Source organism: Montipora capricornis, chromosome 11, assembly GCF_036669925.1.
Source record: "Montipora capricornis isolate CH-2021 chromosome 11, ASM3666992v2, whole genome shotgun sequence".
Taxonomy (NCBI): Eukaryota; Metazoa; Cnidaria; class Anthozoa; order Scleractinia; family Acroporidae; genus Montipora; species Montipora capricornis.
The window spans coordinates 24,665,731-24,693,302 of NC_090893.1; the positions used below are offsets into that span (position 1 = coordinate 24,665,731).

A 27,572-nucleotide genomic window follows, 5' to 3' on the forward strand; every position below is an offset into this window, starting at 1 on the left:
ACTAGTAGGATTTCATTGACAATTTCTTTAATCAACATGATCTCAAAGTGTATTAATATACTGGACAGTTGAATTATATATTGTAGAAGGTCTTTATACAGTTTCATCTTGCTATTCACGGCACAAATGAGCGATTTTACCTCACCCGCAAAAAAAAAAAATGGTTGGAAGTTGTATCCGAAAGGCGTAAGGCGTAACGAACCCATCATTAGCCTCCTACGCAAACGTTCTTACGGGTTCGTCACGCAAATGATTGCGTGACGAACCCGTAAGAACGTTTGCGTAGGAGGCTAACCCATCATGTGCTGGTCACGTGTTTAACGCGTTTGAGGTCAAGAAAGAAATCTGGGTCAACCAGCTTTTAAGCACGTGGCTTGGATCCCTTTTGTACCTTATTGTACGCTACACCGAAGCAGCAAACTCATTCATTCCTGATAAGATATGAAACCTTTCTTGTCCCAAAGAACTCGCCTATTATTCTACACAAACACTCAACAACTGTCCGTATATTATTAATTATAAGCCACAACGTAAGCGATGGACTGTACAAACATATTTCCCTTTCTATATAATATAACCTTAATTTAGAGACATCTACTTTGGACTCGTCTTCCCTGGCACAAGAGAAGAAGGCGTTTAGCGATAGCAGGATTGTTCTCCCAATGCAAACTCCGTAGATCAAGTACAGTTGTTTTCTACAAATCTTTGAGTAGTTGTTGGCAAATATACAAAGGCGAAAGTTCTCTAGCTGTTATTGCATGAAAAACTCTCCTTGATGGTACGTCGTTCTATCGACATTTTCAAATCTTCTTGCTTCTTCTTGCATGCTTTCTTTGATCTTTAAGATCGCAACCGATTCACAGTGATCCTGAAAGGAAATTAAAGCTCTCGTTAAATAAAACAAACAAACAAAAACTAAAAAGGAGCTTTCGATTCAGAGGTATTTCTACACTGCTCCATGCACTCTCTACTTAACAATTCTCTGCACTGGTCAAACATTAATTTTTTGGTTCGCTATATGCTCTCCTTCAAAGTCACTGTTTTAAGCTGTGTTCAAATTAAAGCCGAAACATGATTAGAGAAAACATGTTTTTTATTGCTTTGTTCACATCAGATGTCGTTTTGAAACACGTTTCATGCATGGTTGTGCAACTTATCCTGTTTCATGGTACTCGCATAATATTTTTACATTTCAGCTGTAGAATGGAGCTGGAAACTTCTGTAACAGTTGCATTCATTCTTTGGTTTAGTGTTAATTTTCTAGCCCTTCGGAGGAGGAGGGCTATGCAGCGGTTAACGAGGAGAAGGCATTTGCGCTTTCTTCGTTACAAGATATTCCGTTTTCCACAAGCTCATCCGCAACAATCGCCGATAAATGCCGTTATATTTCTTTGTCGCCCCATATTGCAACTAGACATTTAGCCTCCTAATAGCCTCAATTTTGGTTCTTTTGGGCACTTGCCTCCTCTCGCATTAATCCGCCATTTTGAACGTGTTTGGTCTGATCATGATTGAAACTACCTCGCGAGGTTATTTCAATCATGCTTAGAATAATCATGTTTCGACCATGATTCGCACCTTGCACTGTCTGATTTGAACACTTTTCATAACATGTTTCATTCGTGATCAGACTAATCATGTTTCGGCCTAGTGTGAACTCAGTATTAGAGGCTCCTTAAAGTTGTAATTTGATCTACGACCAAGCAAAGAAGAGGAACGAGCCTAATACCGGGTTGACGTCATAGACTGCTTTGCATTGTGATAGTTCTTTGAAAACAGCATGTTGTTTATCTGTCCAGAAGTGTGTGCCATTTCCTGTTCGTGGAATTAGCACAGAGAGGAAAATAAATTGAAGATATTTTTTTGCGACCTGATAGTTTTTTTTTCCTCCTGAGTAACTGCAGATTTTGATTTATTTGGTTCGTGCACGTGACAACGACTGTAGTCGAATAATGGAAGAACGTTGTCTTTTCCGATGAAAGACAGATGGAGAGGTAAAAGCAACCGTGTCAATATTTGGCTAAAGGATGTCCATAAGTTCAACATGCACCATCATCTGCGAATATGCTGATCAAGTTGGATCGTATTAGAAGTAACATATCAATAACGAGTGGGAATGTTTCATCCGAGGTGTTCCAAACACTAAGAAACAGATGAAAGCATGACGCCGAAGGCAGAGTACTTACTGCTTCGAATTTCAAAACACGAAGCACGAGTTCTTGGTTCAATTTTCGAACAACTGGCCTTTCGTTTTGTTTTTCTTGCTAGAGACGGCAGAGAAAAATTATAAGAGATTTGGATATCGTATCTAAATCTCTAAGGTTTCATCAACTTTTTTATTGGGCCACGTATGAAAATACATCTACGTGATGTGGTATATATCCTGTGATTGGTCGACTTGGTTGGGGAATTATTAATGATTTTGAGAAAGCTTTTTAAATCCATTCCTGATCACTTGGACAATGGTAATAAACCGAAGGGCCATCCCACTAACTAATGAGGTCACTACAAACTTGGATTGAAAAAAAGTGCGCTCAGAAAAAAACATACGCCGGTATATAAATTTAGGACGGCCCATTTTGTCAACCATAAGTCATTTGTAAGCTCTAACCACGGAAGTGTGATACACGTATGAATCATTTTTTACAAGTGGTTATGGCGTCAGATGACCTATGGTTGTTTTCAAGGCGTGGATTAGGCCAGTTTCGTATTCTAATGGTTGGGTCGGATCCAGCATGAAGTGAAAGCAAATGTGTGGCGGGGGAATCTTTTCATATTATTTCCCCTGCATTAGCCTCCATTTCATGCTAGATTCAGTCTAACCGCGAGAATACGAAACTGGCCAATTTCAAGTCATCCTCGAGACTGGTATAACGATAATCATATAGTATCAACCGGCTTTGAATATACAATTAACATTATTTCATGACACAGACAGTTGGAAAGGAATTCTGGGAATTGAACGTTTTTCTTTTAAAATTCAATCCAGATATCCGGACTCGGGACTGGAAGCTACGATTATTAGCTCACATGTCACCGCCCTGAACCACTAAACCACCGAGTCGCCGTTTGCTTAGACAACATTTTTAAACACAATAATCTAATTTATTTGTGATAAGACCGGGCTTTTAACGTGCGATAACACTCGCTAAGAACTTATTTTAGCCAACTAACGAGAAAGGTCCGACCACACTTAAAACAAAGCTAACCATTTTGAAATTAGCGCTAAGGCTCAATCATTGATGAATTATTGTGATCCGAATCTAGATAACAGGCAACAAATAACAAATACGTATTGAAGAAACTTTGTAACTTGTTCATCGTGGTCTAGTGAGTAGAAACTGTTCCTCTAAGCCGAAGCTCCGTGTTCAAATCCTGTCCAGGGAATACTTTTACCTTTTTTTTCTTTTTATCTGCTACAAGTCCTGGGACTTAGACCAGTGCATATGGCATGTAATTATGATTATCATATATTCAACGCTGGGTGATATTATATGATTATCGTAATTCCACTCTCGAGAACATGTTGCCTATTTGTTGGTCACCCAACTTTCACAGAAGCAAACAACATTTCGCGTTTCAAATCAGAGTTGGAACGTTTGTTGGTTCTCTACTACCCTCCGAGAGGTTTTAAATTGAATTTGATTTCTGTCAAGTGTCCCCAATTTGTACCCCATGGCCAGTGCTAAATACAGTTGACACTGAACTCATTTTGCGTCTCTTAAAAAGGTTTCTCCCATTTAACCACCAGAGCATTGAACGCTGCTTGTTCAAGTTACGAGCCGCATTCACTGAAGAACGCAATATATTGGCCCAAGTGCGTGATCTCATGTAAATTAATTAATTAAATAATTAATTAATAAGAATAACTAATTAAATGAATGAATGAATGACCATGTCTTAAAAGCCTGCTTGTAGGTGGTAGATTTTGTCGCCACGAAACACGATATTTGGAAGAGCGTGGGATAGGTCTGGGCCGGGTGACAAAACGACGGGGTGGGGAGTAAGAAGAGCGGAGAGATTTAAACCATTTGAGCCAACCAATTAGAAAGCCGCGTCCACTGATGGACGCAGCTACCGAGAAAAAGCTGGTGTTCGGACAGGCGGTTTTTTTCTCCGCTCTTCTCACTCCACAACCCGTCGTTTTGTCACCCGGCCAAGACCTTTTCCACACTCTTCCAATATGGCGTCTGATACGTGTTTCGTGGCGACAATAACCTGCGATCAGGCATACTTTCCTTAGAGAGAATGTGAAAAGGTTATGTTTTCACACCCTCTCTAAAGAAAAGTACATCAACTGCCTGCAAGCAGGCTAATTAACAAATAGATTGGCACACGAGGCGATAGCCGAATGTGTCACTGATGTTCTTACCACAGTTTGACGTCGTCTTCTGTGATCTATTACTGAACAGACGCACGGCAACATGGAATCTATTTGTTTTATATAATAAAGAATTAAACTTTATTCGGAAAACTTTGAGATGGTGACGTCAATCGTGCGTCTGTCCTCTAATAGATCATAGGCAAGAAACAATCAAAATGCGCAAAATAACTTGCGTTATTATATATTTCTTAGAGACGAAGATAACAATGATGTGAAGTACAAGTGCTGGTGGAAGAACAAAAGGAGCAAATGAGAGATCTTTTGTTCTTGTCCACAAACATGGCTGCGAAGACGTAATGAAAAAATAAGCAATAATAAATTCTTTAAAAGGTGAAAATTGCAAGATCCCGTAGGGCGAGTGCAATTTGTAGTCTTCGAAAAAGAAAATTCTTATGTATTCCAAAGGGCACAAGAAAAATCATGTGATTACTTATTCATGATTACTTATTAAAAATATACATGAAAAAAGTCGGAATGGTTAAGCAGAGTATCACGCAATTACGCAAAAACTGCGACATCTAGGGCTCGGATTTGATTGGCTTTTTGTGACTGTCTTTGCTCACTGACCAATCAGAATGCTTGGTTTCATACTTGTTTTTGCAAAGAATTGCTTATTTTCTGCGCTGTGTCACCTGAAAACTGCATTTCTCTTAGACAATCAGAATTGACAATTTTTTTCAATTTATATAATTAATATGGAAATGAAAGCTATACATCTTCATGTTTCATTGGCCTAATTCCAAAATGGCCGCTATTTACTGACTTTCAGAATTTTGATCAGAGGCATCTGGAAATGACTTGAACAAAAAAAGGGTATCAGAATGACAGTCATTTTGGAATAAGCTAAAACGCATGTGTGTTCCAGATTTAACGAACGAGGACATGAAGAGTCACACAAAGTTCACCGTTGCCTTCCCTTTCAAAAAAAATAAAATGCGTGTGCCGCAATTTTCGAGCTTACAACCTCCGCATTGGACCTTTTAACCTAAATGTCACTTTCTGGTGATCATCCAGGGTGGAGCCCGTACAACTTATACGGTACACCGGAAACGGAGCAACTATTGTCAGTCAGTCATTTAATTTTCTTATTCCACCAGTCACATGGTCTGTTGGCTTCAGATGACGTACTTTGACCTATTTCTAAGATTTGCGGCTCTGATAATAGCAGTCCATGGTAAAGAAGTAAAGAAATGTTCCCGATAGGATACGACAAACGCATACGGCAGAATTTCCGAGCGGGTCAACCTTTTCAAGTGTCTGGCAGGAGAGCGAATAGAGTATGGTTGCTACGGTTGTAGGTGTATTTTGACAGATAGTGATTTAATGTTTGTTGTCATAACGGAGGAAAAAGGAAAACGGATTGTCAGTCTTCGACGCTGAACGAACATGGATTCCACCCAGGATCATTTAACCATATTATTCGTTATTCATTAGGCTGACTTTCCAGGCCTTTGTTTCTACTTGGCCCCAAGAAAATAGAAACAAGGTCTGAAATTCCAGGCGCGGTAGTTACACCATTTTCAACAAATGAACTAACTCCACAGAATTTAAACCCAGACCTTTCGCAAAATTTGTTTGGCGATTTTTCACGTAACATTTGTTAATAAGCAAAGTTCAACCTGTCAAGTGAAAAAACAGGCTCTATCGAAACAAGTTTTGGTTAAAACCTGGTTGTACATGTGCTCCAACTGAAATCTTTAATAAAATAGCTTCACACAGTGCTCCGTGTCAGTTTTTAAGTGCTAACGTTCACATGGTTTAATGTTTACCTCATGCAATTAACGCATACGGGTCACATTTGTGGCTCCCCGACTATCATTACGGGTCTGATTTAAGGGATGAGGACACTTGATTATGTTTAACATAACGATATTTCTTTTTTCTTTTCGAATATGGGATGAGGACAATACTCCTCGTGATGTTTAAGATAACGATCTTCCTTTTCATTAGATTTCTTCTAAGTTACGGCTTCCCGCTTCAAATATCTTAATTGATAATCGACCAGACTTTTAATCCTAAAATTATCAGAAAAGAACACACTTACATTATCTTGTGAGAATGGCAGTAAATTGCCAAACTGTCCATCCCCCTCCCCAGGGGTACCAGGATTGTGATCATTCTGATTATCCTACAGACAACACAAGCACACGTACAGGTCAGTTACATCAAACGCTATCAAATTTCGCTCATTGATTATTTGAAAGTCCAGGGGTTTCAATAGAATTTTAAATAAGCAGCTGGTTTGAGTAGAGTAACAGATTGTATCAACCTCCACCACATTGAGTTTTTTGAATGTTTAAGGGATTTGACACTTAACTACAGAAAGACAATGGTTGCTAAGAAAGGTTTTTATTCAAAGAGCCCTACAAAAAGGTTGTATGGATGGTTCTATGAAGAATCTTTTTCAATCATGGAAATCTGACATTACTTCAATCAGAAGGTGCAATGCATTTCAGTGAAAAACAGGTAAAAGCTCCTAGGAAACGAAAGGAAGAGGCATTTTTTCGTGAACTGTAGCATGGAATTTCTAATTCGACAAAAAAAAAAGGAACTGATCTTTTGAAAAGTGTATCAAAGGAGGGCCTTATAACATCATAATTTTTTTGAGAATAATTTGTAAAATCTATCTTGTGTCAGGATGTTCTCATACTGCTGCATTAAAAATTTGTGAAAAACAGTTAACTCGCTGAGTTTTTAGGCATTCTCTGTTTTGGTCACATGATTTACCAAATATGGTTGTGAGTCGAACTATACAAAAGTAACAATACTTCATCAAGATTCCTAGCCTGAGCATAGTTAAGCCAGTAAGCTAGTGATTAATTCATTGGAAAAGTTCTTTTAAGGATGGTGCCTACTATTGTTGTTGCACATACATGTACGTCCTGCACATCTCCAGATACTCGGATTTCCTATCGGTAGTGTTTACTAATGCAGTGATATTTTGGCACCGCTTACAACTATGCGGAGAAAGCCAAGCTTAGCAAGTGCTCTTGGTATCCAAAAAGAAAATTCGGGGGTAACCCTGCATTTTTCGGAGATAATTAAGCTTCAATTTGGAAAGGAACACAATACAGTGCTTTGTATTTTAAAGCTTTTAACAAATATTCTTGATCAATTATCTTTGAATTTAAATGCCTGGTTCCCCTCAATTTTCTTTTTAGATTTCTATAACACTTGAACTTAAGACCTGCTTATCCTGCATATTCATACAACCACGCAAAACTACCTTTGAATTAGTAAGCACCAAACTTAGTCTTTTCATTCCTAAGATTGACACTTAAAAGATTTTATTCTGTCTAACAGCAGACAATTTTACTCCTCAATGGGGGCCAGTTCCAGTTAATAAATACATAATTTGTTATTTAAACTCTCTCTTACCATTCATGACTAGAGGAGCCTCCTGGGCTCCTAGAGGTAGCGGGGGTTCAGGACCACCTCCCATATACTGCAACAGAAAACAAAAACTTGCATGACGGTATGGCAAACACATTGACAGGAAACAAAGGACTAAGGGTGGGTATTGGGGCAATCCTTGGGAAAACAATAGAAAATAAAATAATATTAATGTACAAATTATTACCGCAGGAATGCTTCCTCCAGGGACAGACTTCATCATTGCATACATGGACTCACTTCCAGTACTTGCTGGATCTGAAACAGGTGACAGATGGTCATAATGTGATAGTCTGGAGCAAGATTTCACTTGTCAAGGAGGGGAGGCGGGGGGAGGGGGTGCATTCAGGACTCAATCGGTTAAACTTTGAAAATTTTCTTACAGACCTTGAGGGCTGGCCATTATTGGTGTCCCTGGTGGACCAGCGACCTGTCATAACAAAACGCAATATTGTCAGCAAATTTCCTTGGTATGAAATTACCATTGCTATTATTAGTACATCAATTATCATTGTTAATAGCATGAGACCTACATGATTGTATTGTTTCAAAGGGAATCAATTACCCCATGTACAAAATTGCATAATTTTTGAAAAGCTTCACAATCCAAAAGTCCAGGACTGTCGGTAACCTGTCAACTGACAGTTTACTGACAAGTAACATACCAGGCACCGATAGATAAATAGGACTGTACAACTACATTGTAACTTAAAAACTTAATTATTTGTGACAAACTCTAAAGGTAAGTTATCTCATAAGTACATTGAAGGTATGAAGTGTCTATTTTTGTCCATGGAACCATACAATACAATACATAACTGACCACTCCCCATAGGGGCTTTCCAGAGCCAATGAAACAATCAACAAAACGACAGAACACAATATCAACAACAACTGTTAAGAATCCAAACTGGCTGGAGGCAAACCAGTTGGCTATTTAAAGTGTGGCCAAGAAGTTGAACCAGGGACTACCAGGAACAAATTCAACCAGTGGTCAGAACATGCCTTGAATCTGGTGACATGAGAATGTTCAGAAAAAAAATTGGAGTGCTCCCTTGCAGAGTCGAACCTACGACCGTCTGATGACTAGCTCAGAGGTTTTACCACTAAGCTATAGGATACTCAGGGAGGCAAGGCCATCAAACTACATGTAGGTTAATGTCGCAATTGTCCCACTTTACCGCTGGGATTGAGAGTGCCTGAAGTGAATAGTGCTCACAATTCAAGTCAAGATGGTGAAATGTTTACCCTGGTAAATGATTGAGTAGGATACATATTTTTTTAATCGGAATGTCGTAGGTTTGAGCCCTGCTGAGGAGTACTGAGATGTTTTCTGAGCATCAAGATTCCTCATTGATTATTCTACAATTATTCTACGAGGACGCGTTGGATATGAAGCGATTGCCATGTCGTAGGTTCGAGCCCTGCTGAGGAGCACTGAGATGTTTTCTGAGCATCAAGATTCCTCATTGATTATTCTACAATTATTCTACGAGGACGCGTTGGATATGAAGCGATTGCTACTGTAACCAACGAGGATCAACAACTATTCCATGTATTGTCGACTAAAGCATCGATTTCTGCCTCCGCTAATTCCACTCCAAAATGGCTTTTGTCTGCCATTTTTTGCCACAGCTAAAAAAAATTTCTCTGCTCGCTTTATTGCAGACACGTTCCTTGACCATAATTATTAGGTACAGCGGGTACATGTATAGCCTGAACTGATAGCCTGTTTCCGGCGAGCCAATGAAAATGCTGGAAATCTGATATCTATAATTCAGTTTTTAATATTAAAAAAAAAAAATACATTTAACAAATGCAACGTAGATTTCATATTGCCCTGCATCTGTTCAGTAATAGATCACAGATCTGGCACACAAGGCAATAGCTGAGTTGTCACTGATGCTCTTACCAGATTTTGAAGTCTTCTGTGATCTATCACTGAACAGACGGAAAGCAAAATGTTTACTTATCTCTTTGTTTTATTTAACAAAGAATTAAAACGTTCTTGATGCTAACGCCAGCTATGCGTCTCTCCTCTAATAATGTAGATCATAGGTGAGAACCAATCAAAATGAATGTATTATTGAGCTTATATTATACCTGTATACCGGTAATTCTTCATTCACTTGATGGGGCTAACATTTTATCATCACCTGCGCTATAATTACATCAAAGGTAGTTGGAAGAATATTTTAAAAGCCGAGAAATGGCCATTTATTTCAGTTATTTGAAATCATCCACGACATTAAAGTTGTTTGAATTTTCTTGTGATATCAGGACTTTTTTCCTTGTCACGGTTAAAAGTCAGTGCTCAGAGTCACAGTTCACTTCTTACCGATGTTGTGGGATTCCAAGTTCTACTGCCTGTCCTGTAAAGGTAAAACAAATTTTAAGGTACAACTAAACTCAAAATTAACATCAAAAGCAAACACGTTTCTTAATACCATACTTACCTCAAAATTTTGCTTTTTATCTGCCTGGCAAAGATGTGCAATGTTATCAAAACCAGCAGTCATGGGTCAATTCTCAATTTTACCTCACAAACTGCTTTGTAATGCAAAATTTCTTCGAAAACAGAATGCAAAGCAGTTTGGTATGTAAAATCGAGAATGGACCCATGCCTCTCACAACAGTCATGGGTCCAAATTACTGAGTTCTGCCAAGTTTATGAGCCTTGCAAGGCACAGAAAAAGGCAAAATTCTGGGAACCATGGTGACATGTTTGCTTTGGATGGGGAGATTTACAAAAGGAACAGAAATATTTTACATGCACTTTAAGTTCAGCGGTAAATACACTTCTTGCATTGCAATATAGTTATCCCTTTTTCACACTGATTGGCTTCAAGTTGTTTTCAGTTCTAAAAAATTCAATTGCCTGAAACAAGGTTCAAAATATTCTCTAATTATGGTAACCAAGTATAATTTAGACTTACATGTAATTGCCACTAGTCAACTTCTTTGAGTCGAGTGACGAAGTTGTGCGAGTGTCACAACAGCAAGCAGCAAGTTGACTTGTTTCCAATTGCAGGGATTTAAATCACTCTAGAGCCTCAATTTTTGGTGCGAAAAGATAATTTTTGTGTAGTCCGCACGACTGCTGCCAGGTTAAATGGCACTGAATGGGACAACTCCGACCAAAACACTAAAATTTGAGTGTTTTTATCACCAAACTTGAGAGAAATTACGTGCATCCAGTGCGGGCCATGTTACGTACATGTAATGTACACTGTATTGTGCAAGTATTGTTAGTATTCATTAAATAATCACATCACAAACATGCAAGGCTACTTAGCGCATGATATGCACAACTGGAAAGAAATCAACGCTGATAAGAGGAGAAAAGCTGTTTTAGACAGGCTGGACACTACCAAAGACAGTCAAAAATGTGAAAATGTGGAACAATTGTTGGTCGTTTTCTTGAGATCTGTTTCATAAACACTACTGTATGTCAATAAACATTGTGTAGCAACAAAAATTCAAAAATGGACTTACAGTGCAACGAGCCTTACCCTGGCCACCCAACAAATTTTCACATTTGAAAATTACGTATAAAATACGTCAACTCAAAAACCCAGGCAATGGTGATCAACCTACAACAGTGCGAATTTTGCAAGGAAGCGTCACTGTCAATCAAATTTACACATCCTGATTGGCGGACAATTTGTAAAAAAAAACTTTGTCAAGTGGTCATGGTAAGTCCCGTCGGACTGTAACAAAAGAAAGTTTTAACAATGTTATTATTAGTCTGTTAAAGCTTTCTTGACTGAAAATAGCGGTGGAATGGTGACTAAACCAGCAGAGAAACCTCTTTACAAGCTGGTAAAAAGACACGTTACGTTTTTTTCTGCTTCCCCCAGGAACAAAGAAAAACAAACTAAAATGGCTACAATTTCCAGTTCTGTTGAAGGGATATCAGCTGTAAATACAACTACAGAATGCCATACTGTATATCAACATAATTTATTACATGGAAATTGGTTTAAAATTTATTTTTTGGTCCTGTCATTTCATATTTCCCTGGGGTTCCAGTTTGCATTGACGGCACACAAGGTACGAGGTAACTAATGGACATGTTTGTTCATTTGATGAGATGAGAAGTGTTGGCATTTCGTCAATAACCAAATAGAACTTCAACACATTTTGTTTTCCTGCAACTCAAACATCAAGAGCAATAACTCGATAAAGATCTACATGTAGACTTTTTTGCCATACAGTTCACATTTACATGTACCCCTGGCAACTCAAACCCTTGATAGCTCACACACTCAAATCTTGACTTTTATGATGGGAAACTTTCTTTCTTGAAAAGTCAAGATGGCAGGTGCAGATAATTTCGATGAAGGTGTGTTGACTTTGACACATAACTGGGCAGTGTTGGTGGAAGCCTTCTATTATGCATTCCAATTCGATCAATTACGAAAAGAAATTCTGACCAAGAAATCGTTCTTAGTCTCGGAATTGGCTGGTCCATAGTTCATGACTTGCTTAGAATTTAAGCCAGCTTTATGATTGGGCGTCGCAAAAGAATGTCAAAGTTATTGTTTTCCAGGACATTTCTGATTGGTCAGTGTTGGGGAAAAACGCGAAAAAAAGTCTCAACCATTCATAGTTATAGTGTCCGCACTGTAATTGCATGACATTTAAGTGTCTGCCAAACCACAGCAGTGCACCTGCATTATCAAGTCTCAAAAGCTTGGGTAAGCTGTGCACATGAATTTGACTACTTACTGTACTAACACAAGACTTACATTGGCATGTTAACCCCAGGTGCTACTGAGCTGTTAGGAGGGGGGCGCATCCCACCATAGTTCTAAGGAAAGGAAACAACTGTTACGTATTAATATTATAATAAGACTACATTGTTATATACCGAGACTTTCACTCAACAAAACAAACACTGTGATTGGTTGGTTCTTGGTCACATGACCATGATTGAATTGAAATGTATCCAGACCAGGATACAATTCCGCAGTTGTTGCTCGCTCCTGAGGTTTTGGTGCGATTGTTGCAGGAAAAGTCTAAATATAGCACTTAATTAATGTATGGTCCCTCGGGAAACTAGTTACTGTAGTTTTGTTTTCCCTAGAGTCCTGATGTTTCCCTCGACTTCATCTCTGCAAAAATGAGGACTCTCTGGGAAACAAAACTGTTCCCTCTGGACCATAAATTAAGTGTATAACGTAAATAGATCTTTTTGGCCATAGATGTTCTTTGAGCCAATCTTTTAGCTTTAAAGACAGACACATTAGCTAGCTAACTACCAATACATACATACAGTACAGTGTACAAAGTTCTCTGTGCAACAATTTGGTGAATCAAATAATTTTTAGACAATATATAAATATATATAATAATAATAATAATAATAATAATAATAATAATAATAATAATAATAATAATAATAATAATAATAATTTGATGATATCAAGTTGAACAATAAATATATACATATATATAGAGAGAGAGAGAAGAGTGGACTACTTTTTCATTACAGATCTACTAGCTTGTTTTGTAGGAGCATGGTGCTCCCACTCTTCGAGATCTTATTATTTTATTTACATAAACGCCGTAATTATGCATTCAGTTTTTCAAACTAGCTTGCACAGTGTTTAGTTCTAGCTATTTATTTATTGCTTAGATATATTTTATAATTATTAGTTTTAATTTTCTATCCTAACAAAAATCCCAAACAAGTCCAGGTACCAATCATGTACAGTACATTGAACAGTACATACAGCATGATGATAGTTTTCCCATCCCTGTCATCAGTAGAAGGCAGCTGGCTACTACCATGGTGAAAATAGCCCAGTACTCACATTAAAACGTACTAAAACACTGGAAGCACTGAGCCCCTTTCCCTCCTAAGAAAAATACTAAAACACTGGAAGCACTGAGCCCCTTTCCCTCCTAAGAATAATACTTCTAGATTTTACTGTGTCCAATGCAAGAAGATTGATTTGAATCATCAATGGGGGCCACTTCAGGGATGAATGGGTCCTGCACTCAAAAACTACATGTATGTCCCCATTAAAATCAGTTTAAAATAGCCTGCTGCACTGTACTTTCATTGTAGGAAATGATAATATAATGATCTGATTAAGGACTGTGTCTACTATTGTTATTGCACATATGTTCTGCGCATCTCGAGATACTCGGATTTCCTATGGGTGATGCTTATTAATACAGGGATATTTTTGCGCAGTTCAAAACTATGCGAAGAAAGCAGAACTTAGCAAGTGATCTCTGTAACCAAAAAGAAAATTGGGGGTAACCACACATTTTTCAGAGATAGTTAAGCTTCAATTTGGAAAAGAACGCCATACAATGCTTTTTGTATTTTTAAGCTTTTTACAAATATTGTTGATTAATTATCTTCCAAAAATGCGTGGTTCCACCCAATTTTCTTTTTGGATTTCAATAACACTTGTTAAGATCTGCTTTTCCTGCATATTCAGTAAACCGCACAAACATACCTTTGAATTAGTAGGCACCATCCTTAATTGCATTCATAACTGAGAGGATCATAGCTTCACTTAATTTTGTATTGCAGTTCAAAATATGATTCACTTCATATATCATTTCCTTGGCTGATTCATTCATCATGGGAACATCAGACCCCACAAATGACCAGCTCTCAACATCAGTGGCTTCATAGCTCAGTTGGTTAGAGCATCGCACCGGCATCACAAGGTCACGGGTTTAAACCCCGTTGAAGTTCTGAATTTTTCAGGCTTCTCTACACAATCGCTAAAATTGTGTTCACAACTCTGAAGATTATCATGGCTTCATTTGATTATAATTTTCATGTGTGTAGCCAGCTTCATGAAAACATTATGACAACCCTCAGCTTTAAGCCTATGAAAGTTGTTTTGCCTATGTTTATAATTATACAATGTACAATGTACTGTACTACTGTACTCATCTCAAGACCATCACCAAAAAGAGCCACTTTTGTCTTTTTTAATTGTTTCTTACCGGCGGGACAGGAACTCGAGGATGATTCATTCTGCTCATTTGCATGGGTTGACCTTTTAAGAAAAAACAAAGAACAAACGGTTCAATCCAGTCCTTTGTTTTATTAATTCAAACTACAATATGCAAAGGTTGTTTACATTTGACATGAAAAGACAAATCAGCCTTTTTCAACTCTGAATCTCTTCAGGCAAAACAATGTAATTCAGACATGAATCACAACTATGGTGGTGGACAAAACACTGACCCCCAGTCCATGGACAACCCCAGCGGACTACCCAAATAGACTACCCTAAAAAATACTATTTCAAATGAGTACTGTTGGTCTATATGTAAACAGCATCGAAAATAGTTTTTATTAAAGCCTAAACACCCATTTTAAACGGTGCTGATCAACAGTATAATAAGTCTAAGCACCCACTTTAAAGCTTCGTATAATAATTGTTGTGATGGCCGATTACTTCAGGTAAGTGAAGTGAAACCGGTGCAATTCCTGGATTTAGTTGCATGCGACTGTGTGGACGAAGATAAACAATGAAGGTATATGTGCAATTCAAGAATAAATTACGCAATCAATTCAGTTCTTTCAACAGTACTCATTTCAAATGGTATTTTTAAGAGTTAGTCCATTTTAGGGTAGTCCATTTGGGTAGTCCGTCTGGGTAGTCCATGGACTGGGGTTCATGCAGTACTAGTGACTGTTTTGTCCACCACCCACAACCATCCAATTGTTATCACAATTATTCTTAGACTATTTGATTTCCTGTTTTTTGTTTTGTTTTCTTGTTCACCGTATTGATTATTATCTTTTGCGTTTACTTCAGGTTCACGAGTTCCCAACTTGTAATGTGGTACATCACAGATAATGAGCTTTTGCACTATAATAACCTCAATTGCCATAATACATGAACAATCATTGACTACAACATCAGCAGAAACAAATTAACAAACAAAAGATCCTGATATGACATGTTGGTATAAAGAGACAGCAAATTGCTTTATTCAGGTATAATCACATGATTTTGAGGAGCAACTTTTCTCAAAGACCAAATAAAGGGGGAGTGCAATTTGTACATGAAGTCTTTGCAAACATTTACAACTGCTTATTTAATCCAAATTACACAAGAAAAATCATTGTGATTACTTATTAATAATTATAATTATACATGAAAATTATAACTTATCATAATTATGCAGGTCTATCATGGGTTACGAATGAAGTACAGTGTAACAGGGCTTGCATTTGATTGGTTATCTGTGAGTTCCTTTCAATTGATCACTGACCAATCAGAATACTTGGTTTGTTACCTCCTTTTGCAGTGCAAAACTGCTAACCAATTGGAATGGAGGAATTTTTCCCTGTATATTAATACACAAAATCACACATTGCTGCCTGTCAAGAAGCATGAAAATTTTCTTATTCTAAATTCTTCTTTTTAAGTGGCTCTGAGTCAATATCAGCACAGGAGGAAAGGAGTCCTATTTGACCATTTTGTTCCTGTTGATTTGAAACACCATATGTGATCAAACCACATACAAACGATTGTGTTATATCCTATCCGCGAAACAAAAACCACATACAGTATTAATGACTGTGGGCTTGTCACTAATGGTCACTAACAGTATAAACATAGACAAGGGATGAAAGTGATTTCGGTCAAATTGTGAATTGTCCGTAAATCACTACAATTTGGATGAAACTGCCTTATTTCCAGCAGTTGGTGTCACTGGGAACTCTCCAAGTCTTAAAAAGAAATTAAACAGAAAGCACATGAAATTCAATTTTTTAAGGAACCATTAATTTTCCAAGCATTTTAAGTTCCATTAATTTTCATACAATGTAGACCGGAGAATACCGGTAACAGAAACGCATCCTCAGTTGTAAACAGATACTTACAGTAGGAAGTGAAATCAACCGTTAGTAATTCAAATCTCAAAACAGCTGATTGTCTGGTTTTGCACCAAGACAAAACTTTGCGTCAATAAAAACAGCATCAGCACCAGGATAAAAGACAAAACAATTATTTTAGAAATTGGTAACAATTTTCCCAATTTGTTTTGCGTTTCTAAATCCTGCTGACGCAACGCTTTAACTACAATATAAATGTAAAAATTAATATTTAACTATAAAAAAATGCAATAAAACATACACTGTATCCTAAACTCATCAACAAAATGAGCTTGGATGCTGGTGCCTAAAAGGTCACTTGTTATTTAAACCATAAATCTCTATTACAGACGGTGCCTACTAATTAACAATATTTTTTCCCCGGTTTGTGACTATGCAGGAAATGTAGATCTAAACAAGTGTTATTAAAATCCAAAAAGAAAATTGGGGGTAACCACGCATTTTTCAAAGATAATTCATGAATAATATTTGTAAAAAGCTTTAAAATACATGTAGGTTAAATGTGGTGAAATGAGGGAGCGATAAATGGTTATAAGTGTATGGGTTGGGACATGATGACGCAATTTCGGTAATAAACGTAAATATCGACATATTTTAAAAGCTACATGATCAATATGGTGTTTCCAGGTTAGATTTTGGTCAATAAAGATTCCAAGGTATTTCATAAACTCTTTACGCACCAGAGAGACATACTTATTTTTATCATTGTCAAATATCGTGATATTTGGTTGAAAAGTGAGTTTTCTCTGAGCTGGGAAAAATAAGACGAAATTAGTTTTTTTTTTTAATATTCAAGGTAAGTTTATTTGCCATGAGCCAGTAACACAATTTGCGAAGCTCTAGGTTTACAATGATTGTCCTCTAGTGACAATGCAAAAGACATAATAAAAACTGAAACTGAAAACTGACTTGAGATCGTTATCCGCATATAGAATATTTGAGTCATCAACAAATAAAAAAAAATGAAGTTTTTCAGAACATTCCTGGATATCTCAACTGATTTGAGTGTAATGTGAAGTGCTACATGTAGTTTTCTACCCCATATAAAACATGTGAGCCTTAGCCCTGGAAATGGGCCCACACAAAGACAGAAAAAATTGAACCCACAGCCTTCAGGTTAGATCACCACGGCTCTACCGACTAAGCTACGAGGTCAGCCGGGAGCAGGCCGTGCGAAATGAAGATGTTAAAGTCACGGTAATGAACATGTACAAGTACGAGGAAGGATTTCGTTTTTGCAAACGTTGGCCGTGTAGCACTTACATTTGAACAGACTTAACTGATTTGAGTATAATGTGAAGTGCTAGTTTTCTACCGCATACGAACCATGTGAGCGTTAGCCCTACTAATGGACATGGGCCCACACAAAGACACTTAAATGAAGTTCCTTTCCTTTTTTTAATTTTTTACCCACTGTAGTAACAGAAAGATTAGAACTTTAATCTCTTAAAAGCCGATAAATAGTCAGTACTCTTAGTGTTAACAAACACAGGCATGCAAATGAATGCCCCAGTGTCTCTGTTACACAAGGTAAATTTTTACCCAGTGTAGTAACAGAAAGATTAGAACTTTAATCTGTTAAAAGATGAAAAGTAGTCAGTACTCTTAGGTGTTAACAAACACAGGCAAATGAATGCCCCAGTGTCTCTGTTACTCAAGGTAAATTTTTACCCAGTGTAGTAACAGAAAGATTAAAACTTTAATCTCTTAAAAGCCGATAAATAGTCAGTACTCTTAGTGTTAACAAACACAGGCAAATGAATGCCCCAGTGTCTCTATTACTCAAGGTAAATTTTTACCCAGTGTAGTAACATACGGATTAGAACTTAAAGTTAGGCCGGAAATATCTGAAAACTGCTACATGTAGGTGTTAACAAGCATAGGGACATAAATGCCCCAGTGTGTCTTACTTAAAGTACATTTTTACTGGTGTACTTTGTCTTCAAGGATGAAACCAAAAATGAAAACAATAGTAATAAGAGAGAAGGAGAAAACCATTCTTAAAAGTTAATCGATGTACAAATATTCTTATTTACAAATTAAAGTTCTTATCATCAGCAAAAGAGAGGTTTCGAAGTTGTCGTTGATGCAGCTCAAGAATCATCATGCTTCTGAAAGATACACAGCATGCAAGCATGGGGTACATTGTATTTCAACACAAAACACCTTGCATACATGAAGAGGTATACCCCACAGTCATGGTCCGTCAGCTGCTGGGGGATGTCTGTTGGCTTGTTGGTGTATAGACTCCACTCACTGGAATTCTACTTTTCTTCCACTGCATTTGGGAATTAGCTCAAGATAGGCCTCAATTACAAAATTGGTGAGGTAATTCTCCTCAGACTTCAGCCTACAGCCCCTTAAGGAACAAGATCAACAGCATCTATCAGGCTGCTGCCCTGGAATGGTACGTCACCTTGAACCACGATGTCAAAAAGGGTAGATTCATGCCCCAAAAAGGCAAATGTTGCTACCTTCTTCAATGGGGGAGACTGACTTGGGAGAAGTCCATACTGAATTTGATGTGCAACAGCAAGAGGCTGTTTTCTGCATCTTTGCTGGTTTATGACTGAAGAGGTAACAGCAGTAGACTTTGTGGAGAAGATTATGGTTACTTCTTCTACATCACCACCATCAAAACAATCTGGGTCAGGAGAAGACTCTTTTGGACAATCATGACTTTCAACGGGATCTACCAGTACGTCAGCTGAGGGCAGGTCTACTCTGATGGGAGTAAGACCATCTAGATCAGCAGTCACTTTGAAAACAGAAGATGCCATAGAATTCTCACTTTCAATGGGATCATCTTCATCAACTGGTAGTGGGTTTACCTTGATTGGAGTAATCCTATCCAGATCAACACTTCATGTTTGATCCAGAGGGTGACCAGAAAGTGCCTTATAGTGACTCTGCAGAACTCACAGAGTTGCTCCCTTGAGCAGCTTGTATCTGCAAACGATGCTTCCCAGTGATTGCCATCGTATGTGAAGCTCCGTCAGCCTTCTCAAAACCGGCCCGCTGCCGGCTCAACGAGCCGCCTCCTGTGGAGGTTTGACCGTCTCCATTCCAGGCGAAAAATATATTATTTTTGTTGTGTTACCGACAAGGAAACAAAAAGCTGAAAGAACACCGAAAAAGAAATTACCCGATAATAATTTCTCGAATTTTTAAAAACACAAACGCCATTCCGATCTTTCTTCAATTACAAAAGCGGAAATATTCATCGCTTTTATCGGAGTATCGGGGAAAAAATGTCACGTTCACGTCAAGCATTTGACTGGCAATCCGAAAGTAATATATCTGGATTTGCAGTGTAATTTATAGCACAGTGTATAGTAGTTCATTACGGGAGAGGACAAAACGCGGAGCCCTACTCCATGGAAAACCCTATGGAGTACGTAAAGGGAGACGCAGTACCCCTAAAAATACTATTGTCCTTTCACCAGATATAATTCTAATGCTTTAAAACGTAAATGGCAGAGAATCGAAAGCGAAAAGCTGCACCGAGTTCACAGATAACTTCCTACTTTTCTGAAGAGCAAAGGAAGGATGGTAAGTGTTTTTCCGTGGAATAATAGAGCAGTCTTTCACATTGTTTTTCGTCGCTTAGTGCACGTGCACGTGCACGTGCTTGTGTGAATAGAATGAATAAATTAGTTTCGAAATGGAAATGGTGAGTATGAATTCAAGTTATCAAGTTCACAGGAAAAAATAACAGATTCCCATTTTTGGCTATTTTAGGGTATTCAAAGAATACCAACAAAAATGGCTGTGACTAAAAGTGGGACGGGGACGTGGGACGTGGGACGTGGGACGTGGGGACTCGGGGACGTGGGTACTCGGGGACATGGGGACTCGGGGACGTGGGGACGTGGGGACGTGGGGACCCGGGGACGTGGGGACGTGGGGACGTGGGGACTCGGGGACGTGGGGTCTCGGGGATGTGGGGATGTGGGGACGTGGAGACTCGGGGACTCGGGGACGTGTGAACTCGGGGATGTGGGGACGCATTTTTACCATTTGTTTAACTTTTCATCGTGTTCCACAAAATCTTCGTCTGTTTATCGTAACTGCGTTGTACCCCGGTTTAAGTTCCTCGTTTGTATGACGTGAAACAGAGGTCTAGTAAATATATATAGTATAGTTTATTACTCGTCTTCATAAAAAGGTGACTTTCATTATACTACTATCAAGTTACATAGAATTTGTCGTAAAAAGGAGAGTTTCCTTCTAGATATTCAGAGTAGCTCTTTGCACACCCGATGTAAACGAGTGAATGCTAAAAGGACAATAAATTTATAGTTAAACTCAGCCAACTTTATAGATTGAGGCTAAGTTTCGTTAGCCTTTGTTTTACCCCTAGTAAACAGGACAAGGTTTACAAAATGCAGACAACTGCAGGCTCTTCGACTCTAATTTTTGTTGCAAATCTCATTACAACAAAACTTAAAATTAATAATGTGTCAATGAAGAGGCACGTTTCGTCATTTTATTGAAAATGATGGTAAAAAAAGTTGTGCAAAAGAAATACAATTTTGACCCTTCAGATCCCCCCAGATCTCACCAGATGGCACCTTTGCGCATCCAAATTTCAAAAATGTTCTGAAGGGAATGCCCCCAGACCCCCCTAAAGGCTCACGCCCTACGGGCGCTCGCCAGGGTGCCTTCGCCACCCTGACCGCCTCCATCTTCAGAATGACCTGCTCCTGCAAATCTTTTTGAGAAGGCTGTCCTTCTTGGATCTGGATCTTTGCATATTTGCATCCCATGGTCACTGGAATATACATATATATTAGGTAGTCCTTGCCAACGAGCTTCACAAAAAGATCTATGATCAGTCTGATCCAAATTTTCTCCCCCTCGGACCAAGAGACATTGGTCGCTCTAAATCCACAGCCATGAAATGCATTTTTTTACCTTTAAGTAAAAGAAGAGTTGTTTGGGTTACTGAATGAAAATTAATGCAGATATATATTTTTAATTTTTGTTTTTTGATCATTTATAAAGGAACTTTATTTTTAAGTGTCTAGTCGTTGTAGCACTGGAGCGCTAATTGGGGACACTGTAAACTGAAATTACACGAAACAATGAAAGTAAATTAAGCCAAATGTTAGGGTTAGGGTTAATATTTTTAATTTGAGATAATTTTATGTTATCACTTGCAACTCCTGCTTTCCTTAAATATAGGTGAAACATAATGACAATAATGATTAAAATTATGTTCTTATCAGGTTTGACACAGACTAAGAGCCTTGAGCAAACAAACTGGCTCCAAAAACAAATGGTTCTGTTGCTTCAGGTATTAAAACTCTTACCTGAAAAACAACAAACATGCATTTAATAAGTAACGTAAGCTGCTTACCCTTAGCTATACACTGTTCAGCTTGAGAAAACTGGTACCTAACCCAGAGCACCTTTTCAGCATACCAGTGTCTGAGGATTTGCTTAACTGAAACAACATTAAAAATTCTCTTTAATATGATTACACAAGATTGACAAGAATGAAACAAATGCTAAATGACATTACCTTGCTTAAGTACTAACAATCTAAAAAAATGATTACACGAGGCACCATTTTTTTTAAAATTTACTGGACGTAAAACCATATGGACATGAGAACTGACATACAAACACACAAACACCACAAAAATCATAGAAATTTCACTCACTGGACTGGCCTTCAGCAGAAGAATCATGGTTGGTTGCTCTGGAGTAAAACCTTCTCTGCTCTTTGTGGGATGCCTCAAAACCCTGGTTTGAGAAAAGCCGGAAGGATCGATGCTGTCGAAACAGCATAGCACTATGATCTGCAGTTAAGTGAGTATAATCACCCATTCCAAGTGTGACCCTGTTAACCCACTTCCAGAATCTATATTGCAGTGATTTTCATGAGGGACTTAGTTGTGGAAAACACCATTGCCTTGCATGCCTTAATCATGTTCTTTGTCAACAAACATCATAAATCACCATCTCTCTACAATTAAAACAAAGACCAAAATGCAAAAAAGTCAAGTGAGCATAATCATCCATTCCAAGTGAGACCCTGTTATTACCCACTTCCAGGATCTATTGCAGTGATTTTCATGAGGGACTTAGTTGTGGAAAACACCATTGCCTTGCATGCCTTAATAATGTTCTTTGTCAACAAACATCGTAAATCATTCTCTCTCTACAATTAAAACGAAGACCAAAATGCAAAAAAAGTTAATTCTTTGAAACTATATTTGGAAAATAATATTTTCAAACATTTGAGCTGCTGATGCATTAAAAGACAACAATTAACTCGAGTAGACATAAAGAATCAATCAAGAATGCACTAGTAAACAAAATCTTACCTCACTCCTCCCAAGGTTTAGCAATTTTTCAAAATTGTTTGCGACCCACTGTCAGGCAATTTGGTTTCAAGTTTGACATACAGCTGTACCCAGTCTGGAACTCTTGAGGAAGACTCTTGCTTCTGCCTAACGTCAGGAGTAAACGCTAGGTCAACAGCAGACCAAAGACCTTTTTTCTCTGCCACAATTTTCACAGCTCCAGATATTGCTGTCTTTAAAAATATTGCATATTGGTGCTGTTCCTTCCCAGGAATAAAACCATACCCCAAAATACTCTCTAAATTTGCATAGAGCAAATCGAATACATGACCAATTTCCTCAAGAGAGAGATCACAAACTTCTCGCAATTCTCTCTTCTTCGATATTGGTCCAAGAGAACTGTCATTTATGTCCTTGATATTCATTTTTCTTGATTTTGCTGATAATGGCAGTGGGGTTATCCGAGGTGTTTCCATAGCAGATGAAATGGACCTTTCTATTTCACTCACCTTGTCACAATAAAACTGTAAGTCCTTCTCAAGAATGGCGATTCTTTGGCTCTTTGGTGTCCGATGAAGCAAAGTATTATTTTCAATTGTCTGGCAGACATCCAAATTGTTGATTGTGTCCACAATGCACTTAAAGACATTAGACGAGAAAAATCCATCGACTACCATCAAAGAAAGCTTGATCAAGCCACCGCAAATGCCAAACAAAGTAATAACGTCTGCCTCTTCAGAGTTCTGTACACCAAACCACTTGTAACCACCGTTCGTATTTCCCACAATTTCATTATTATTTCTAAATTTGGTCATTCTGCAACTTATTAACTATCTTATGTCATGTTTTAGGCACCCGCAAGATCACTTGTCACAGCAACACTTTCAGAAATCAACAACGGCACTTGCTAATTCAGTTTAACACGTTTGTTGACAAAAGTTGTAACCGTTGATCTAATTATCGATTGAAGTCACAGGATGTTTGGCTAAAATATCCCGCTGATTCCCAAAAGGGTTAGGTTATGCAAATAATTTGCGAGATATTGAAATTATGTTGATCAACATTGTTTAAGTAAAAGTACTCATTTTACCGGTAATTAAGGATGGTGCCTACTATTGTTATTCTGTGCATCTCAAGATACTCGGGTTCCCTATCAGTGATGCTTACCAATACAGTGATATTTTTGCATGGTTTAAAACTATCAGGAGAAAGTAGATCTTAGCAAGTACTCTTGGTACCCAAAAAATTGGGGTAACCATGCATTTTTGAGAGATAGTTAAGCTTCAATTTGAAAAAGAATGCCATATATTGCTTTGTATTTTAAGGCTTTTTACAAATATTATTCAACAATTATCTTTGAAAAATGCATGGTCAATAACACTTGTTAAGATCTACATTTCCTGCATAATCATAAGACCGGGGCAAAAACACCTTTGAATTAGTAGGCACCGTCCTTAAAACGGTTAGCATTCAATGATTCCGACAAGTACTTTTATCAGTTAAACACATGGAAAATACTAAAATATTTTTAGTCCATTCACCTAACGGAAAATTAGGTCATTGCACAAGGCTCAACATCTTAAAATTCGATATAAGCAATCTCCTCATGCTGATTCAAATTTCGCGGGAATTTGTATTTATTTAAAAATGACCTATTTTGGTTGAATGGGTGTAGATGAAATTTACAAATTTGGTTCTGATCGCCATACTTCACGAAAATAATCTCAATAGCAGTGCTTTTTGAAAGGTATTCTCTCCGCCCACAACCGTCAGACCTTTTAGTGTTCTAAACAAAGACAGCATTGGATACATAAAATATTTCGCGGAGATCGACATGAAACTGAGAAAATTATCTGACTGTCGGACACGGTGTATTTTAAAAAAGTTTACCCTGTCGGGCTGCCAGACATCTAGACACAGCCATTTTCCGAGAAGGAGGGCACAGGTCCACAAAGTTTAAACAATAAAACACCTTTAAAGAGACTGATCTCTCACTTAAAACACAGAAAAAAAAACTTTCTTACCTTGCAAGAGTAAGATCCACTCCTGTTTTTTTTCTTTGCAATGATTTGCAATATGCTATTCTGACCAGCGGACTTCAGAAAAAAGGTAAGCATGTTATGTATGGGGACACATATTGTACCGAGACGTAACTTTGTATTGTTAGTTTTCACGTCACGCAAGTATCACGTAAAGAAAAAGAATCGTTTACCATTCAATAAATTAAGTCAAGAAATTGAGATATTAGGTGCTAACTAACTAACCTAAAATACTATTAACCGCATACTAAAAGCTGCTTTACAAGGATGCCGTGTTAAAACTCATTCAAATTTGTGGTGACGTAGATTAAATTTAAAATCACGTTAAGATCATTTGCTGCACGAAGGTCACTGGATAGGCTGTTCGACAACCCGGCTCCGCTGTAAGAGAAACTCGTCTTTAAATAATTGGTGGGGTGCTGCGCACTTTATTTTCAGTATTCCTTAATCGATATGATGTTCAGGGGTCATCCCATGTAGAGATTTTTACATCGTAACAGCAGCTGATTCCAATCTTTGGTATTTGAGTTAATGCCAACCCAGTGCCCGGAACAATTCATCGATGTTAGAGTCATAATTCGCACACATTAAAATACGGGCTGCACGATTTTGGATTTTCTAAAGCTTTTCAGAGAGACTGCTGCCACGGCTGCCCCAGACAACACTACAGTAATTTAAATTAAAATGTGGTTGCACTAGGCTGCCATATACATGAATTAATATATTGAAAGCCCGGGGGGGGGGGGGGGGGTACTCGATGTATCCCTGGTTGGGGAGGTGCGGCGCGGCCCCTCATACCCTGACCCTGTTAAGACAAATATCGCTGATTTTCCTACCCATTTTAAGACAGAATTCCGATTTTTGATACCCTGTTTAAGACATTTAACCCAGTTTAAGACAAAAATTGATAAATCGATACCCTGATTAAGACAAAAAATGATAAATTCGATACCCTGTTGACGACAAAAATCCCGAATGGGATCCGGTCTGGATGGTCAGTTACACTTAAAGAAGGAATTTCAGGATAATAATGTTGATAACCTCTGTCTCAACGCAACTAACATGAACTCAGTTTTTGTTAAATTCAAGGTCAGTTTATCGGCTTATAGCCATGTGTATACCCTATTTAAATCATAGTTAAGGCAATCATCAATATGTTTTGAATCTACGCTAGCGAAGGTGAGGCTGGTGTCATCAGCATGCATTCTAGGTTGTGAAAAATACAGGCAATTTGGCTGGTCATTAATATATAACAGAAAAAGTATGGGTCCTAGAATTGTTCCCTGGGGGACATTATATTTGATGACTAATTTTGGAGTAGACATATAAGAGTTCATTAGATAAGTTTGAGTGCGATTGCTTAAATATAAACCATTTGTGACAGAAGCCGCGTATTCCATAGAATTGCAATTTTGTTAATAGAATATTGTGATCGACGGTGTCGAAAGCCTTTTTTAAATCTAGAAGCGATCAATATTCATGGGCCAACTATCCGTAGCTTCGAATAACGCAGTAACCGTAGAGTGTAGAGAACGAAATTCGGATTGATAACGAGAAAGAATGCAGTTTTCAGTAAGATAGTGGTATAACTGGTCATACACTACCCGTTCAAATATTTTAGCCACGACTGGGATTACTGATATTGGTCAATAGTTAGTGGGATCATTGCGTTTTCCAGAATTTTTATACCATGGGGTAACCCTAGCAGACTTCCACTCATCAGGAAAAATGCCAGTTGACAGGAATTGGTTAAATGCATAAGTTGAAGACTCTGCAATTAAATCTGAGCACTCCCTTAACAATTTAGCTGAAATGTTATCTAGTCCTGTAGCCTTAGACGTACAGAGTTTTGAGAGCAAAGAAAAAATATGTGCCGATGTTCTTTCCTCAAAGACGAACTCCTTGTCAGTTGCACAAAAAAATTCTTCATAGGTGGTCTCAACATTCTCAACATTTCAGCTAAGGTTAGGTCCAATTTTAATAAAGCTAGTAGTTAATAATTCAGCAACGTTTACTTGACTCTTCGGTTTTTTCCCTTGGTATTGTATTTCATTTATTTATTTGATTTAGGAGATGTTAGTTCGCTGACCGTTTGCCAGGTTTTACGTTGATCTTTAGCACAACTATTGAAAGCAATTTTATAGTAGGCCATTTTAGCAGACATGATTTCCCGATTTACTTGATTTTTCATTTTCCGAAACTGACTCCATGCGGAGGGATCTCTGGTTTTAATAGCTTTCCCTTTAACCCTGTCTCTGAAATTAGAGTTAAAGTGTTTAAATCGCCTATAATTAATTAGGTTAATTCCTTTTGAACAAATGGGAATTGAAATTTTACGGCATGCGTAGACTAAGCTGTGATCGCTTATTCCAACGTCCCCAGAACAGATAATATTGTCTTGATGACTAGTGAAAATAAGATCAATTAAGGTGCTTGATGAGGGTGTGATACGAGTGGGCTCATCAATTAATTGTTTCAAACCTTCGGTAATGCTCAAGAGGGCCCTTGTATGAATATTATCACTAGATAGTAAATTACAATTCATGTCACCTATAAGA

The 27,572-nt window shown here is 37.9% G+C and overlaps 1 protein-coding gene across 2 annotated transcripts; it reads right to left on the minus strand.

The window, feature by feature from the left end:
- Window positions 1-25,032, minus strand: LOC138024813 (single-stranded DNA-binding protein 3-like). Of its 2 annotated transcripts, none has more exons than XM_068871989.1 (12): window positions 25,000-25,032; window positions 22,997-23,122; window positions 22,331-22,635; window positions 22,024-22,110; window positions 14,756-14,808; window positions 12,529-12,590; window positions 10,116-10,149; window positions 8,165-8,207; window positions 7,965-8,035; window positions 7,763-7,829; window positions 6,429-6,512; window positions 1-868 (listed from the first exon to the last, which is right to left on the minus strand). In XM_068871989.1, the coding sequence occupies exons 3-11, from the start codon at window positions 22,494-22,496 to the stop codon at window positions 6,508-6,510; spliced, it is 588 nt and encodes a 195-aa protein (XP_068728090.1). In that variant the 5' UTR covers window positions 22,497-22,635; window positions 22,997-23,122; window positions 25,000-25,032; the 3' UTR covers window positions 1-868; window positions 6,429-6,507. The 2 variants fall into 2 exon arrangements, with proteins under 2 accessions (XP_068728090.1, XP_068728091.1); XM_068871990.1 differs by lacking the exon at window positions 25,000-25,032 and adding an exon at window positions 23,485-23,986.
- Window positions 25,033-27,572: the final 2,540 nt, after the last annotated feature.

Bases quoted from the DNA above. Each gene is read 5' to 3' on its own strand.
- LOC138024813 (XM_068871989.1), bottom strand. From the start codon at position 22,496: ATGGGTGATTATACTCACTTAACTGCAGATCATAGTGCTATGCTGTTT. The intron at 22,111-22,330 runs GTGAGTGAAATT...ATGTTGTTTCAG, and splicing joins TTCTGCTGAAGGCCAGTCCA to TTAAGCAAATCCTCAGACAC. The intron at 7,830-7,964 runs GTAATAATTTGT...TTTCTGTTGCAG, and splicing joins CTGGAGGAAGCATTCCTGCG to TATATGGGAGGTGGTCCTGA.